The following is a 17,000-nucleotide window of genomic DNA, read 5'->3' on the forward strand; positions in this document are numbered from 1 at the left end:
CACAGGTTCACCACCACTGTCACTGCACAATCTCCATTTATTTCAACTGGGCTTGTGAATATTAACAAATAAAACATGGAACTATTAGATAGTTTCTTTCAGTATTTAAGACAAAGTGCAATTATATCCTAGATTTAGAAACAGTAGCCTACCCTACTGAGAAAAAGGAGAGGGAGGCATATGATTATATCAAGCTTTGAACAAAATATAAAACGTAGGAAGCTCAAGCTTTGCAATGCATTTATAAATCTTCTTTAACATATAGAAATCTGGTATATATGAGTATGACTGTACATAATATTATATACATACATACACATTTTATATTACACTGTACATAATGCACTAGACAAAGTTAGATACTAACACATAAACATACAAACCAATAAATATGGCCAGCATCCAAAGCACTGTTTTAATTATGCTTAAGAGCTTGGTCAAGTCCTAAGATTTTTAAAAACTCTTTTCCTGTTGTATAGCATATTTGGACTGAACTCTAAATGAAATATTTAATTATTTTTTGGGGGAAAAACCAGTAACACCTATGGACACATACTTAAAATGGCAACATTAACTTTTATCTAATTCAGTACAAGATACATACTCAGGGAAATTGTACTATTTAATGGTTTGTAGTTGCCATACAGGTTCTCCCATAGCAGGGAGACTTTGGTCTTATTGTCATGCATGTCCAAGTCCCATTGAAATAAATTAAAATTCGTGAGTCCAATTTATCAACAGACAGTCCATTCAGGAAGTCTTTTAAACACAGATGCCTTCAATCTTTACATGCATTTTTAAATCCTACCGGTCGAGAGAACTTGCTTTCAAGTAAGTGTGCTTGGTAACAGTAATCATCCCAAATGTCCATCTTCAGAGAAATAGGTATTACGTTACAATTTCCACTTACTGATAATTTTTAAAAGTGCTATGACTTAATGATAAAGCATCCTTTAATAATTTAGGCTCAAATTACAAAGCATCAGGATTACACGACACCAACTGTGAAAACCTCCACTGCTTTCATTGGTATCAGGCACACGGCTTCTCTGACGATTACCCACTGAGCAAAGCAAATTCGTCTGCCAGTGGAATGCATAGCATTCATTCTACTCAAAGCAGCTCCGCAAATCTGTTCTAGGAGGTTAGCAGAACTCCAGAGATGATTTGGAAAAATGCAAATAGAGGAAAAGCAGACTAAGTCCTATTATGTGATACTGGATAGAACCTAACGGATTCCAATATAGAGAAGCAAAGGACTATTTTTTTATTTTCTATGCCTGAATGGGAGTTTCCCAGTGCAGAGTCATAAGTTGCTTTCTAGATGTACCCAAATCAAAGATGTTTTTTGTAGTATAGTGGGAGCAGCTACTTCTGAAAAACAAAAGCAAAACTCTTCCAAACAACGTTGAGAGTTTTTCAGTGTGCACATAAGCAAAGGTAATCATTAAACTTTTTAAAAGAAAAGTATGTTCAGAAAACATATTCCAGCAGGATGTGCAGATAACAGTGAAGGATGGCTTATATATCATCCCATTTTTCTGATGCACTTTGATGCAGCATTTCCTTCCTTGAAAATTCAAATGGAGGTACCAAACTCTAGATGCTATGAAAACTTTCCTCTTAAGAACAAGTGCTCTTATAAAAAATAATAGTTTAAAATTGTTGAAAGAGTTCATTATACAATCTCTTCCCAGAAACTTAAAACTAAAAGAACACTTATTCTCTTGGCCATAACGAAAAACATAAATGTAAAAACCATTCCTAGTTGTGAGATCCATCATCTATCTCTAATGTGACAATGAACAACTACGAAAACATTTTTATAATAATATGCCAGCTAGGTGAGATAGGAAGTAAATAAACAATGAATGCAAAATAACTGAAACACTGTAACTCAGTGCCATTAAAATAGTGCTACTTAAAAATGTATTTTGGCTTGATCCAAACCCTAGATAACTAAACCAAATGATGTAAACTAGTTTGGTTCAACTTAATCCAAGAGAATGAAATTAACATATGATTAATGGTTTGTGAAGGATCTAATCTGGTACAGAATTCAGCAAGCTATTTCATCTTGCACTGAATTGTTTTCAAAACTGTACTTTTTATATTATTCAAATTGCATATGTTTTTATTAGATGTGCATAATTAAATATTATACACACTCTAATAATTTTAAAAAATATATATTCCATCATACTAATCATGGTAGTATGCAAAACAAAATCCATTAATATGAATTAGAGTTATAAATTATCACAATAAAAACAGTGTGCATAATCTGTGCAGATTTCAACAAAATTTAGCTAAAGCATAATTACAGTTGTTTTATATTTCCTCATCCAATTTTTTAACTTTATAAATTTGGCCTGTAACTAGTTTTAAGTTTTATGATCTTACCAGGACAGACTCAATTCTATTTCCAACTGATGTTGCTACTGTATAACTAGAGTACTTCATATATTATATGACACACACAGCTAGTTTTCCAATACTTTACAGTGCATCTATAGTCATAGTCCTATCAAGTGTATTTCCAGTGCAAAGTGTGTTATGCTTAAACAGGAGCTGAACTCCTGCTGAAGCAAAATCAGGGAATATACTATTTCAGCTTCCTTGCAACAGTGTCTTGTGAATTAAATTGAATGTTGATGCAAGGATGACAAATATAGAAGATTTGAGTATACCTGGGAATTTGCTGAGTGAATTGCAGTATAAACACTCACTGGAAGTAAGCACCACCAAGCTCAGTAACTGAGGAGCGACCCAAAAGACTACATATCTTATGTAATGCTCTGTTCAACTATGAGGTTATACTAACCTCTATTATTCTTAATTAGTACTTGCACCTATTAAATTCTATAAAATTCTTATTATAAAATGCATCTACTAAAATGCTCACTGAAACTATCCATATACCCAACAAAGAGTATAAATTACACATTTGTTGAAATATGTTTTCATATAAAAGCCAATTTGAAAAAAGCGATACATGTATGAAATAAATTACAACTGTGATTTAAAATATAGAAGTACTGCACAATATAGTATTAAATCTAAAGGCAGTACTGGATACAAGCAGAATTGGAAAGCCTTAGTATTTTGACAATCTCAGTACACGGCATTTTAGTACTATGACTCCAGGTGGATTATCAGATTCTGAATGATTCCAGAGACCCCCTTCATGCATGGTACCTTTCCTCTATAGAAGTAAGATGTATATAAAAACAAAGTCATATCTGCATGGAAATGTGTGAAAACCACTAAAGTCTGCTGTGTCATTATGATTTGTGTTTGGATGGTATAGGATAATCAGGTAAGACATATGCAATCATGGGAAAATGGATATAATGTGAATAAAAACATGGCTATTCTTTTTTCCTGTACTGCAATCAAAATTTCTATAGAAATGATGGCACGTGTTTCAGAACATATATTGGGTTGCAGGCTGAGAAAATTAAGGAATCAGAATCTGAATCCTTAGGATACAACTTTACGGTTCCAGAGTCTGCCAGTTTCCCGGCTTTGATATCATACCACACTGTGGTGATCAGGCTAGGCAGAAATAAGTTCTGTTGTAATCTAACCCCTTTGCCACATCACCAAACACTTACTGAATTTAAAACAGCCCAAAAGCTAGACTAAGCTAGTCTAACTATATTCCCTTTCACTGCTGCTGCTACTACAGCTCCTTCTTGTTTTCATCCTGTCTTTCTAATATTGTTTTGGCAGATCACTGGGGAATGTTGAAGCACTTTGTTACTGGAGTGCTCCCAGAAAGAAGCCAAATCTCAATAATCAATAGATTCCTCGCTAATTCAGTGATCTCAGAACTGTGCCAAAGACAGTCTTGCTAGGCCTCAGAAGGAATGAGTCTGAAATTTGTTTCTGAAGTTGATCTATCCATAAAAGGCATATGGCTATTACTTAAAGTGATGGATGTGTCACAGGTTTTTTTTAAGCTATTGTAGCACAGCGTTTGGCAAACAGCACAAAACCTCTTAAAATTCTCAATGGTGCCTCACTACAAGAAGTTAGTATGCTATTTTCCAGTGTAAATAACTTCTATAACATCAAGTTTACAACTGAGCCATAAACATTTTGCTTCACCTACACTATAAACACTTTTATTCATTTAGCAGAATTTAATTCAAAGAGTATAGAAATATCCTTAAAAGAATCGTGTTATTAATAAACATGTGCAATTAAAAATTTTGTAGCAAAAATGATTGTCTGCCATGGCTCTAAGTTTTCATAGAAATCATTAGCATACATCTGTAATTAAAATGCTGTGATTCATTTACCCTACTCACAGAAGCAGGATTATGAAGATGATGTCTTAGCTTTCATAAAACATTCTTTGAAAGTGTTGACTGTTCCTACATCCTACTAATTTAGATGCCAATTTTAATCTATACGCATGTGTGTGTGAGCATGTATGTATATACACAATATGGACTGGATTCAAAGCACATTCTCAGTAAATGAAAAGCCCTCTGCTTGCTCAAAGGAACCTTGTAAGCAATTGTCTTCTCCCACAAGCTAGTGTGCTACACTTCATGCTGTTCTGAAGTGGCTTTTGGGGGAGGCAAAGAGAACAAGGGCTGCAATGTGGGTGGGGTGGGGAGGACAGTCCCATTGCAGGGGAAGTCTTGCAGCTTTTTGGATCCAAGCTAAAGTTCCAAATATAGTTCTTTCTAATTTGTATTCTGTCATAAGAGAAGCTATATTGTACTCACTGATAATGCTGACATAAAAACCGTATTAAAGACATATTTATCAATTCACTGTAGTCTTTTCAGGAAAAGAAATTCAAATGTTTGCTCTGGCAGAAACATGTCCTGGAAAAAGTATTTTAGAATTTTTTTCCTTGTCTTTGAATAAAAGAATGTTTAACAAGAAAATGAAAAGTGTTGAAAGTATTTGTACACATTATCCAAATGAATCAATAAATTAGCACTCAGGTCCACCAAGACGAGCAGATTCCTTCTAAGAGGATGATCCTGTTATTTGACCATTGTACTCTGCTGTTTCCATTTTCAGGATGTAGGGGATGATGCTGTCAATTGGAACATTTCCAATGAGGCCAGTAAAAAAGAGTTCTTCTGTAATGCTGGAGCTCATCAGTCTAAGAGCTGGCAGGCGAACTAGAACTCGAGCTAGTCTGAAATAAGAAAGTCAGTGGTACATGTAAAGATGTAGCTCAATTCACCAGTACCGCTGTGATGCTTAAGCATTCCATCTGATTTATATACTTCGGCCTTTAAGTTCATGAAAAACTACCACCATTCACCATGGTTAGAAGCTAAAGCTTTACAAAACTACACACCATCACTCATCCTTTCAACCTGGAGCTTTCCTACATGAAGAATTTTGGAATAAATATATGCATTAGATTGATCAGAAACATACATCTCAGTGTCCCTCAAAATTCTGAATCACATAGAAAGCCTCAGGAGGGTTTGGATTCAATGTGTTTCTCAGAAGTTCACCACCTGGATCAAATCTGATAAAACACCCCAAGCTGCAAGGTACATAGGTCTCAACATCCATGTGGATTGGTTGCATAATAAAGGGTTCCTCCAAACTTTCTCTTACATGGTCCCTTATAGAAAGAGGCTTCCAACCATTACACTTAAATATTTATTTATTAAATATTTTTATGTACTGTCAAACAACTGATTCATGGTACTTTACACAGCAAATAAAATAAAATACAGTGAAATCCAATTCAAACATAAAAATAAATAAAGTAACAAATCATATTAATAGTATAATAAAATAATAGTAATGATAACCATCACACCAACCCTAGTCTATATAGCAGCAAATTATAATTCTAAGTACTGTTTTAGACACATTCCAGAAGGATGCAAGAGTAGGCACCAACATTATATTAACACTAAAATGAAAAATGTATTAGGTTGATCAGTTAATTATGTATGCAATATTTTTACCTTTTCTACTATAGAGGAAAGGAAGGCTCAAGTGGTAACATCTGTAAATGAATCCTGAAGTTAAACTGACAAACAAGTCCCATCTCAACTCTGTGCTATACATACATACTTTGAAATAATTTCTATTGAATTTAATGGAACTCACTTCTGAAGAGTAAAGGATAGGCTTGTTCAATAACTGAATAACATGAAAATTGTACATAACATTAAGCACTTTGAGCTGGCATTGTTTTTGGCTGGAAATAAATATATGACTTACAGTTCAATCCTATGGAAGTCTACTTCCACAGATATGTAGGAACTGAAAATGATGTCCGCTAAAGGTCACATGAAAGCAAACAAACAAAAAACTTGAGCACTAAACCAAGTAAAACAACAATAACAACATCATGTTACAATACCTGTAAGTATCTTCTGGATAGGTTTTCTGAATGTAGTCTTGTAACTCCATTTGAGCTTTCTCCTGGAATTTTTCGATTTGGCTGGAACTTGTCAGACCAGGGTGATCTATTGAAAACAAAATATTTCACTGTTTATTTACTTGTACTGAAAAATGTAGCACTAGTTTTTCTGTAAAAAACCCTTTTATTCAAAATTTTCCAAACGCTATGTATGCCATCGTCTACCAGCAATGCCGTTTTGTTTTCTACCTAGCACACATGGTCTATGCAAAAAAATATACAGCCACAAATCAGAAATTACAACATTTGGTAACTAGCAGGAGATCATTTCAATCTCTTAGGATCTATTCTCGCTGACCGTATATTGTCATTCCTCAAAGGAACTTCAGTGGAATTATATATTACAGTATATAGGAGCTCAATTAGAACGCATTAAGTATTTTAATCCATTTAAGAATGTATAGAGACAATTCCCTATCCTGTATTATCTTAGCAAGCTAGGATGACTATGGTATCACTAATGACTACTGAAGTGGATGGCCACTGTATTTAAACTAAGCTTCACATCGATTACTGTGTAATTTTTATATTTCACTTACATTCAGTTTTATTAATAATAATTTTATCCTCTATGACAATGTGAACACATATACTCCCGCCTTACATGTAAGAATATTTCATGCACTTGATTAAATAATTTCTAATCCTTCAAAAATAATGCCATAAATATCTATTAGTATTTAATATTACAGTCTTATTTATGTCCAATTTTATATAGGCATCATTTCAATCACTCCCATTGAAGTATGCATGGAATTGAATCCTAAAATAGAACTGACTGTATATATCCAACAGGCAAGGAAATATATTTTTATAGAGATAATCTTTGGATGTATTGAATTCTTCATTTTTAAAACGCTGCTATTTTACCAAACTTTAATTTGGCTTCCATCTAAAATTCATATATTTCCATTCAAATGTTCAGAAAAATGGAACGTACTGTATAAAATGGACATTAGTGAAAAACCCTTATATTCCACTGAATCCTGAATATTTGGTAAATTGGCTCCCTACTAAAAATCTGGAATAGGTCAGAACTTATCTATGATATGAATTAAAGACTTACACATAATGGTTTATCTAATTAAAGCTGACTCACTTTTTAATCATTTAAGTAGGTAATTTAGGGGGATTTAGCATCTAAGTATTTTAAAAAAATTGTTAATAACTAGACAACAAAAATATATTTACTGCTCTATTAAACAAAACACTACTAAAAGCTGGATAAAATAATTTGTTCCAATTTTAAAAAGTCAGATTTAGAAAACTAATAAACAAAAAGAACCATCTAAGCAGGAAGCAGAATTCTTAATATATTCTGAAACCTTTCTGAAATGCAATATTGTACCCCAGAAAAGCTTGCTTTTATATCTGGGTATTTGGGTGAATTGTTGTAAAAGAAAATGTCTCATTAAAACCTTACTTGTGTGTAGGAAGATTTTGTTTTTAAGTTTTTTCTGTAACAGATCTCGGTTCCAATCCCGCCCACCAAAAGAACAAAGTTAATTAGATAACAGTGAAAAAAGTATTATAAGTAACTCCCAAATTCCATATTCATAATTTGCATTATTCTAAATGTAAACTTTATTACATGAAAAGCTAAAGCAAAAATTAATGTCCACCTTTAAAACAGAAAAATAAACAAAGATCTGGCTAGCATGTTCAAAACTGCCTTCTACCCTATACTGGGGGAGAAGGAGAGACATGTAGAAAAATAGTGATATTTTCCCCCAACATTACTGAGCAAGATAGCATATGACTCTGCTGTGCATCTAATATCAGGACACATTTATCAAGTAGAAGGCCACCCACAGAAATTTGGGGTTTTGGCTTTTACCTACAATTTAAATAAAAGGTCCTATAACATGTGCCAAAAGAAAGGAAAAATACTTGTTGAAGATGACACATGCTTATGAAAAAAAATGCCCCAAGATTGCAGTTAATTAAGATTTGAAAGATAGACTGTGTTAGAACAAGTTACTTATGTAACTTATGTAAAATCCAAAAGGGTATTCCTTTACATTTATTTTTGTATAGCCTTTTTTTTTTAATCATATGGCATAGCAGTTCGGTATTCATGCTGCTTTTTCTTGCTGGGAAATCCTTGTGAGGTCCAGCAGCCAGATGTGTAGACTATTTAGCCGTGACATGTCACGTTGCCTGGGGTGCACCACGAGGAGGCTAGTCTACATTGCACCAAGTTGGGCTGAGAGAAAGCGACTGGCCTAAGGTCACCCAGCCAGCTTTCATGCCTAAGGTGGGACTAGAACTCACTGACTCCTGGTTTCTAGCCCAGCACCTTAACCACTGGACCAAAGTAGCTCTCATGTATAGCCTCCTAATCTGGAGTGATGCTTTGAACTGCACTGAGTAGGTACTCTTATGACACACTAAATGCTAGTTTGTGGTTCTACAGTACAAATCATGTACATTTAACTCATCAAGAGCATACATACCTTGAGCCAGACTTAAAGACAACATTTGTGTGTCTTTTGAGCCTTATCTCTTCTAATAATTAATTGTCATGTTAACCAGTTATTGGGGCTATGGAATCTTATTTAGCTTTGGATTTCTCAATGCTTATTGGAAAATAGATCTTCAGTAGTAGACTTTTGCTTTTCCCACCATTTGGGGATGATTGTCTTTATTAAAAAATGTTTTTTTTAATTAAAAATGTTTTTTTAATTAAAAAGTCTTAGTGACTTAATGAAGACTTTTATTTAGTTACTTAGGAGCAGTTATAGTTATGTTTTATTATTTATTTATTATTCCAATTTATATCACTGCCCATCTCTGCCTAAAAGGGGGGACTCTGGGCAGTTTACAAGAAAATTAATCATTTAAAACATAAATGTATAAAATTACAGTGTAAGCAACCGGGATAATAATATAATAAATGTAAATATAAAATCCAAATGGGGGAGATTACATTCGGCAGGGAGGACTCTACAATACCAGCCACCCCCAGGAAGAGCTATTGCCTTTCCCATCACAAGCGAGGTGACAGAATCAGGTCTTCAGGTCCTTCTGGAAGGCCAGGAGCGAGGGGGCCCGCCTCACCTCCAGGGGCAGAATGTTCCAGAGGGCGGGCGCCACTGCAGAGAAGGCTCGCCTCCTGGACCCCGCCAGGTGGAATTCCCTTGCCAACGGGATCCATAGCATACCTTCTCTGCATGACCGGGTGGGACAGGACAATGATATGGGTGTGAGATGGTCCCTCAGGTAGCCTGGTCCCATGCCATGTAGGGCTTTAAAGGTCATAACCAATACCTTGAATTGGACCCAGAAGCAGACTGGCACCTAGTGCAGCTTGCGCAGCAGTGGTGCTGATCTTGGGGCACTCATAACTGCCCGTGCGACTGCATTCTGGACCAGCTGAAGCTTCCAGATACTCTTCAAGGGTAGCCCCATGTAGAGCGCATTGCAGTAGTCTATGTGGGAGATGACCAGGGCATGAGTGACTGTCTGGAGGGCATCTCGATCCAGGAATATGTTAACTATTCTTTATTCCAAATAAGGCAAAACATAATCTTGCAAGCAGTGTCTCCCTTTAAATCACAGATGGGCTGAAATCAATAATGGAACCAACTAATATAACATTATCATTCAGGAATTTTTCTAGCACAGGGATAGGTAAATGTAAGAACCTGCAAATTATATCCAGTTTATTATGACATTCTTGTTTGGGACTGCAGTTGGAAAATATTATCAAGTTTTGTTGTAATTCACAGGTCTACCATATTCTGCTCTAACTGCAGAAGCTGCTTGCCAAGTTATTTAAAAGAAAAAAAAGGAAAGAAGTGAGGTATGACTCTTAAGAAAATGTTCCACTAATATATCAAAATCCAATACGATATTTAAGGAGAAATTCTCACTGAAATCAAGAATTAAAAGATCAAAATAAATATCTCAATCCCAAATTAAATATATTACAAAGTATCTTGTTAATTTCTTCACCATTGTTTTAGCTAGTGTCAGAGTATTAAAGCATCTAAACAGCATTAAAGACAGATACAGAAATCACATCATTATTAAATGCCTTACCAGGACTAAAGAGGACTACAGCTTTAAGATAAGCATATTCATATCCATCAATATCAAGTTTAGCCATACTGTTACAAAACTCCTGGAGTTTCCAGATGTGCTCCATCACTTGTTTTATTCGATCTCCAGAAAGTTTATCTACAAGTAAACATTATATGTTTTTTTAAAAGAAGGTAGATATATTGGGAAATCAACCAAAAATATAGCCTTCTTCAAGACATAATCATTTAGATAGCAACTTCTTTACACATTACATTTGCTCCATGGAATTCTGGAATAAATCTTGTTTTTTTCAAATGGAATTAGCAGCTTAACTTGACCTCTTTCTGCTCTGTAGTTTGCATTAATGTTCTTATGATTCTCAACTGCAGTGAACAAAGCAGAAGCCAGAAACTTACCCTTTTGTTAAGAATGCAAACAATGAAGAAAAATCAAGCAGTGCGCCAGGGTAAAAGAAAGGAATAGGTATAGATATAAAACTGAAAGTAAGCCAAAGGCTATAGGGAAAGACGTAAGAGTCTAAAAATGATCAAAGATGAGAAGTTGGAATTACCATGAGGTATCTTTTTTAATGAGAGAGGAGTTGAGCAGGCAAGAAAGAATTAACCCCTTCCATGGAAAGGAGAGTGATCTTGAAATAATTTCAGTGCCCTTAGAGACAAAGGACTCCTGCCACATTTTCAATCATCTGGATTTGGCTGATTAAGATGGGCACAGCTGAGTCTAAGGTTCCTTACTGGTCAAGCCAGCTTTCCAGTCTCAGTGAGCAAGAGAATGGAGGCGGCAAGAAACTCATGTTTAAAAGCAATATCCAATAAATCTGCTATATTAACTCAAACTAGGCCTTGAAGGGCAAACTTGTCAATATTTTAGTGAGGAATAAAGGTGGAACAGTTGCCAAGGCACTATTCCATAAATGTTCTCTAAAGAGGCATTAGTAATAGTGTCTCAGATCAAATGAGGCAAAGAGTGGCAACACTGTGCAAGGAATTTAGAGCACTTTCTGCACTGACCTGATAGGTATATATAAAATGTAATGGGTACTAACTTCCTTTCTGAAGCACTGCACAGATTGGCAGTGTGTGCCTGTGCAGAAAAGGCAGTTATCATTTTTGCAAGATAGTACTGAGATCACTGAGGCAACTGCAATGGAAAGTTAGGCTTCTATTAAGTCAGTCATTATGTCTTTTACCTAAGAGACAATGACAGAAAAAAAAAAGAGGCAGATCTAACAATAACAATAATAATAATAAAAAAATCTGTCCTCCTATACTGGCATGGGAATTATATTCAGCCCAACATTCACAGCACATTGCTGATTGAGAATTGCCCTGCTTTCAATTCTTTTTAAATATGATTTGAGAAATAAAACTTAACTTTCATAAATTTAAGAACTTCTGATGTTTCTCTATCAGAAGGCAGATTAATATGAGGGAGCTGAAATCCTATAGATTTATGAAAAGCTAGATCTCACTGTGAAGTAATTTTTGTCTCTTGTTTTTCTATTCTGTGATATTTTCATTTATATTATGTCCTATGTGGGCAATCCAGTCTTCAAATATTTTTTTTAACATATCATAGAACCCCTGAAAATCCTATATATTTTTTCCCCAAAACTAGCTGATAATAAAGTAGGGAATAATCAATGGTTCTATATTTTAAAGCAAAACAGAAACAGACATCGTAGGAATATTGTTGGGAGGAAAGCTGAAAATAGTCTTTTTCCTTCTTCTTTGATTCTGTGATACATGTTCATGCATGTGAGCAAGGGAGAAAGAGACAGAGAGAAACTGAACATGCACTTGCGGCAGTGGGCCTATCTGGCACGTATGTGGCCTCTGGGGCTGAAAAGGCTACTCCCTAAAATTAAGTTTAAAATATTTTACCTTTGCCTATATTAGTAATTATTCTATATGTCTTTTCAGCCACTGTACTATGAAAACCCTTACAGTTTACAAATTAAGTATTCTGCAAATAGCTAACTACTATTTTAATTATTGCATCCTACTCCTGCTGACAAAAAGCTATGATTAAAATAAAGCACACTACACCACAATTAGGCAAATAGCCTCTATCTACTTTCAGTATGGGTAATAGTTCTACTATTTATTGTTTCCATACACAAATCTGTTTTAAATACCCTCCAGCTTTGGATGATGGAAAATCTTAGAGCCCTACATTTAATCAAACGTAGGGCACCTACCTCTCCATGTCCTCTGAATATCCTGCCTCTTTCCTTGACCAGAGGAACTACATCAGTTGTGTTGTTTTTGAGGGCCTGGCTGGGGGGGCGGAACCTGCCTATTATAATTAAGTTTGAAAGGATTTAACAAATTAAATCAAATTAACTATCTTTATTCTTCTAAACCTAAAACAAACAAAATAAATTAGCCAGAAATAGACCCCACCATAATTTTTTTTTAAAAGAAAAAATAGTACATGAGCTTGCAATTAAATAATATGGTATTACTGTTTTAGCATGCAGATTTTTGTTAGTCATAAGTTGATTTGCTGTAATATCCTGATCCCAGATATGAAGTGATATGAGAATAAAATAATAGGGAATCCCAGGCAAACCCTTTGTTTCTATTTACTGTCCACTTTAGAATGCTGTATAGCTATTGTACTCCAGATCCTCTACCTCCAGTGATATATTCTCTTCCTTGTAGCAGCGCCTGCCTTGAGGAATGATATTCCCCCGCAAGAGCCAGATGGCCCCCACTCTGCTCTCATTCAGAAGAGTGGTGAAGGCCTTGGTGAGAGAGTGAGACCCCTCACTTCATGCCATCTAGTCTGTCACACTTGCCATGTTTGATCTTTTATTGATTTTATTGTAATGTGTTTGTCTGTCTGTCTGAGCTGCCCAGAGTCGCTGGGAATTGGGTGGCATACAAGTTTAATATATTATTATTATTATTATTATTATATTATTATTATTACTATTATATACAAATAGCATATGATTGTCCATCCCCCTGCTAAGAATGAGACAGTCCTTTGCAGACAACTGCTCTCATTATATGGATGCCCAAAGGAGGAAATGCAACATTAGGAGTGGAATTAAACACCACCACCACCCACTTTTAGCACAGAAAAGTATTATGTACAAGTGACACATAAATAAAAACTGCCTATATACAGTTATAAATCCTTGAATTTATAACAAACAATCAAAGCCTTTAAAAAATAACACATACCTTCCTGTATGCTATTTTGCAAATGGTTGACAATTGCTGCTAAGATAGTTGACAAGCTCATCACCTGTGCACACTGTGCTAGGCCTAAGGTAAAGAGCTCATTCCAACAGGCACGTACAAGGCTTGTATTACAGTCTTGCCTACAAGTTATAAAAACAAATGGTAAGACTCAGGATAATTTTTGTATATAAGGATCTCAGGGATAAGACTGCAAAAATCTAATGAATTTGGAATCTTGTGAGAATTGGGACATAAATTTTCTGATGTTCAGCACTGAAAAGATCACCAGTCTATGACACAGTTGCCAACAGACAGAGGTCCAAACCAGATTCAAATGTTATCTATAATGATGAACTTTTATTTTAACTAGTCCATTTATTTTAAGAACACTACAAAAAATAAGCAAAGCACCAAATTACAAAAGATAATCAATAGATAAGGGCTGTACAATACTAAAAGCAATTAATAAATAACAACAAAAACTAAACAAATAAATGAAAGGAAAAAAAGAAAGATCCCCAACTTTTAAAAGACTTAGCAAATTGCAATTCTAAACGTCTAAAATATTTGTTAAACATAAATGTCACTGGTTTACAAAATATACCATATCAACTGGAGAGCCAGTTTGGTCTAGTGGTTAAGGCGCTGGGCTAGAAACCAGGAGACTGAGAGTTCTGGTGCAGCCTGAGGCATGAAAGCCGGCTGGGTGACCTTGGGCCAGTCACCCTCTCTCAGCCCAACTCACCTCACAGGGTGGTTGTTGTGGGGAAAATAGTGGGGTGGGTGGGAGGAGTATTAGGTATGTTCGCCACCTTGAGTTATTTATGAAAATAATAAAGGCAGGATAGAAAAAAAAAACTATATTATCAAATTTAAAAAGATAGTACCTAAAATACTACTGCATTATTCTAAAACAATAGAATATTCAATATTCAGAGCTTCAACCTTAGGTGGCAGCAAAATCCCTCCCCGCACCCAGATACAGACAGACAAAGAATAAGACCCTAATGCTGCTTGCTCGGTAAAACTAATTGAGCTTAATTCTCTCTCCCTAATTGTCCCTCCTAGCCTGTTATGCAGTCTGATTAGATTGCTAAACTAATCGTGGTGATTCTTATCAGCATTAGTTGGATCAATCCATAATATTTGCCAGGGACAAACAATATATTTTATTTCTTCTTCCTGTTAAGAGCTGCAGTCCCTCAGGGCAAATAGTTGGGGTTGCATGATGAGCAGGACTGAAGCAAAAAGACAGGGCCAAAGCCAAAACTGAGCAGGAATACCCAGTTTCATCAAAAAAAAAAAAAGCAGCAGCAGCAGCAGCAGCAGCCTGTTTCAGACGACCTCTTCTCAAAGCACGAGACAACACAGTAGGGACAGATGCAGAGGTACGAACCAATTTCAAGGGTTGTCTCAAATTAGATCCTAGCCTGCCTACCTTTGACCTATTCAAAAATACAATACAAAGCACCCAAATCACCAAATTGCTGTGTATCTTTTCAATAGATACACTTTATTACAACCATGGACCAAAAAAGTAAAAAAAGAAAACCCCACTGTATAAGACATTGTGTAAATGCTAACAATTACAGTTACAGCTCACAGCAGGGCAGAGTTTACACGTAGCATAACAAAGTTTAGCAATGCCTGGGACCCAGTAAAATAAGTCAGAATGCTCTGGGGATTTAGAAGGGAGCAGGCAGATCAACCTCAGACAAATGTCTCTGCAGAACTGGTAGTATGACAAAACATGCCGTTTCTACTGCATCTGCATCACAGGGGCACCATCCTTCAACAGAGATTTTCCTGTATTTCCCTTCCAAAGTTGCTGTGGGAAGAATGTTCAAGATAAAAGCTCTTCTGACCTGTGTTATTTTTTAAATAGTAAAACGATCTGATACTCCTAAAGCTTCTTCAATCTGTGTAGGACAATTTATAACACTACCTTCAATCTAATTTTTGGCCAGAGATTTGTTCAGTGATGGGTCATAACTTTTTTTTCTGTGAAATTTTGCTTAATCCTTTCTTAGTCAGAACAAAATTTGCTATTTTGTTTTAAGAAAGGATTAAGCAAAACTTCTCCCATGTTAAAATGCGAAAAAGAAGCTTTATCTACTGGCTGCTTACTCAGAATGAAATTTGCTATTTTTCCTCTATACCTTATTTTTTGCATTTTAACATGGGAGAATACCTGCTATGTGGACAGCCATTATGAATTAATAGAAAAATTTGGGCATGTATAGATTCAGATTTCACGTATGAACTGAAATGTGCAATGTCCAGCTTCCCTATCCAATCACTTTGGGACTATCAACTCTAGCTGAAACCTATCCTGGGTATTTCCCCTTCCTATTAAAAATATTTGTATGAGACACAACCATGCATTTATGGGTATGTGAACAGGTAGCCACATTCTAAGAAGAAAAGGGGGCAGGATCAGCCCCCCAAATATTAAATTAATAACTGATTTGAATTAACTGCCTGCCTGCAAATTAGGTACTCTATAATTCTTGGGGATGGCTACTGCCCTAGAATGGCCCTTTATACTCATGGACTGAGATACAATCTTTAGCCATAGAGATTTTATTACATTTTATATTTTTATTATCTATTTATATTCATATTTATTGTATTTATAATGGTACTGAATTGTAAATTTTCCTTTTGTTGTAAACTGCCCAGATTCCCCCCTTTGGGGGGAGATGGGTGGTGATAAAATTCGATAAATAATAAAATAATAATAATTAACTGGTCCATAATCCATATATATATTTATTTATTTAATTTTTATCCCACCTTTATTATTTTTATACGTAGCTCAAGGCGGCGAACATACCAAATACTCCTTCCTCCTCCTATTTTCCCCACAACAGCAACCCTGTGAGGTGAGTTGGGCTGAGCGCGCGCGACCGGCCCAAGGTCACCCAGCCGGCTTTCATGCCTAGGGCAGGACTAGAACGCTCAGACTCCTGGTTTCTAGCCCAGCATCTTAACCACTAGACCAAACTGGCTCTCTATATACTAATCAATGTGTCTCTCACATAAAAATCATTCTCATACATAAAAACGTTTAAGTACACAAATATACACACTATCTCTCTCCTTCCAGAAAGGAGAAATAGTAGAAGAAAACAACATAGCATTGTCTGCATACAAAAGTACACACAATTCACTTTATCATATTTTTTTCTGAAATAACATATAGAACAATCTTTCTCACATTCATACATTTCTGAATGACATGTTGAAAAGCAAATGTTTATCTGTGTATCTCTTACCCAGCAGTGCACTTCTCAAATTTTGCTGACTGGCACATCTCATATTTTTTAATCAGAATT

The 17,000-nt window shown here is 35.4% G+C and overlaps 1 protein-coding gene across 5 annotated transcripts in view; it reads right to left on the minus strand.

The window, feature by feature from the left end:
- Positions 1-225: 225 nt before the first annotated feature.
- NR2C2 (nuclear receptor subfamily 2 group C member 2) overlaps positions 226-17,000 on the minus strand; it is a 57,751-nt gene continuing 40,976 nt past the window's right edge. For 3 of the 5 annotated variants that reach the window (XM_063291655.1, XM_063291652.1, XM_063291653.1), the window contains 4 exons: positions 13,663-13,802; positions 10,466-10,603; positions 6,362-6,467; positions 226-5,167 (listed from right to left, as the gene is read on the minus strand). In XM_063291655.1, the coding sequence (XP_063147725.1) occupies positions 4,993-5,167; positions 6,362-6,467; positions 10,466-10,603; positions 13,663-13,802 (559 nt within the window). In that variant the 3' untranslated portion in view covers positions 226-4,992. Of the gene's footprint in view, positions 5,168-6,361; positions 6,468-8,785; positions 9,064-10,465; positions 10,604-13,662; positions 13,803-17,000 lie in introns of those variants that run through there. The other 2 variants (XM_063291654.1, XM_063291656.1) reach the window with 2 other exon arrangements.

Source organism: Candoia aspera, chromosome 2 (assembly GCF_035149785.1).
Source record: "Candoia aspera isolate rCanAsp1 chromosome 2, rCanAsp1.hap2, whole genome shotgun sequence".
Lineage (NCBI taxonomy): Eukaryota > Metazoa > Chordata > Lepidosauria > Squamata > Boidae > Candoia > Candoia aspera.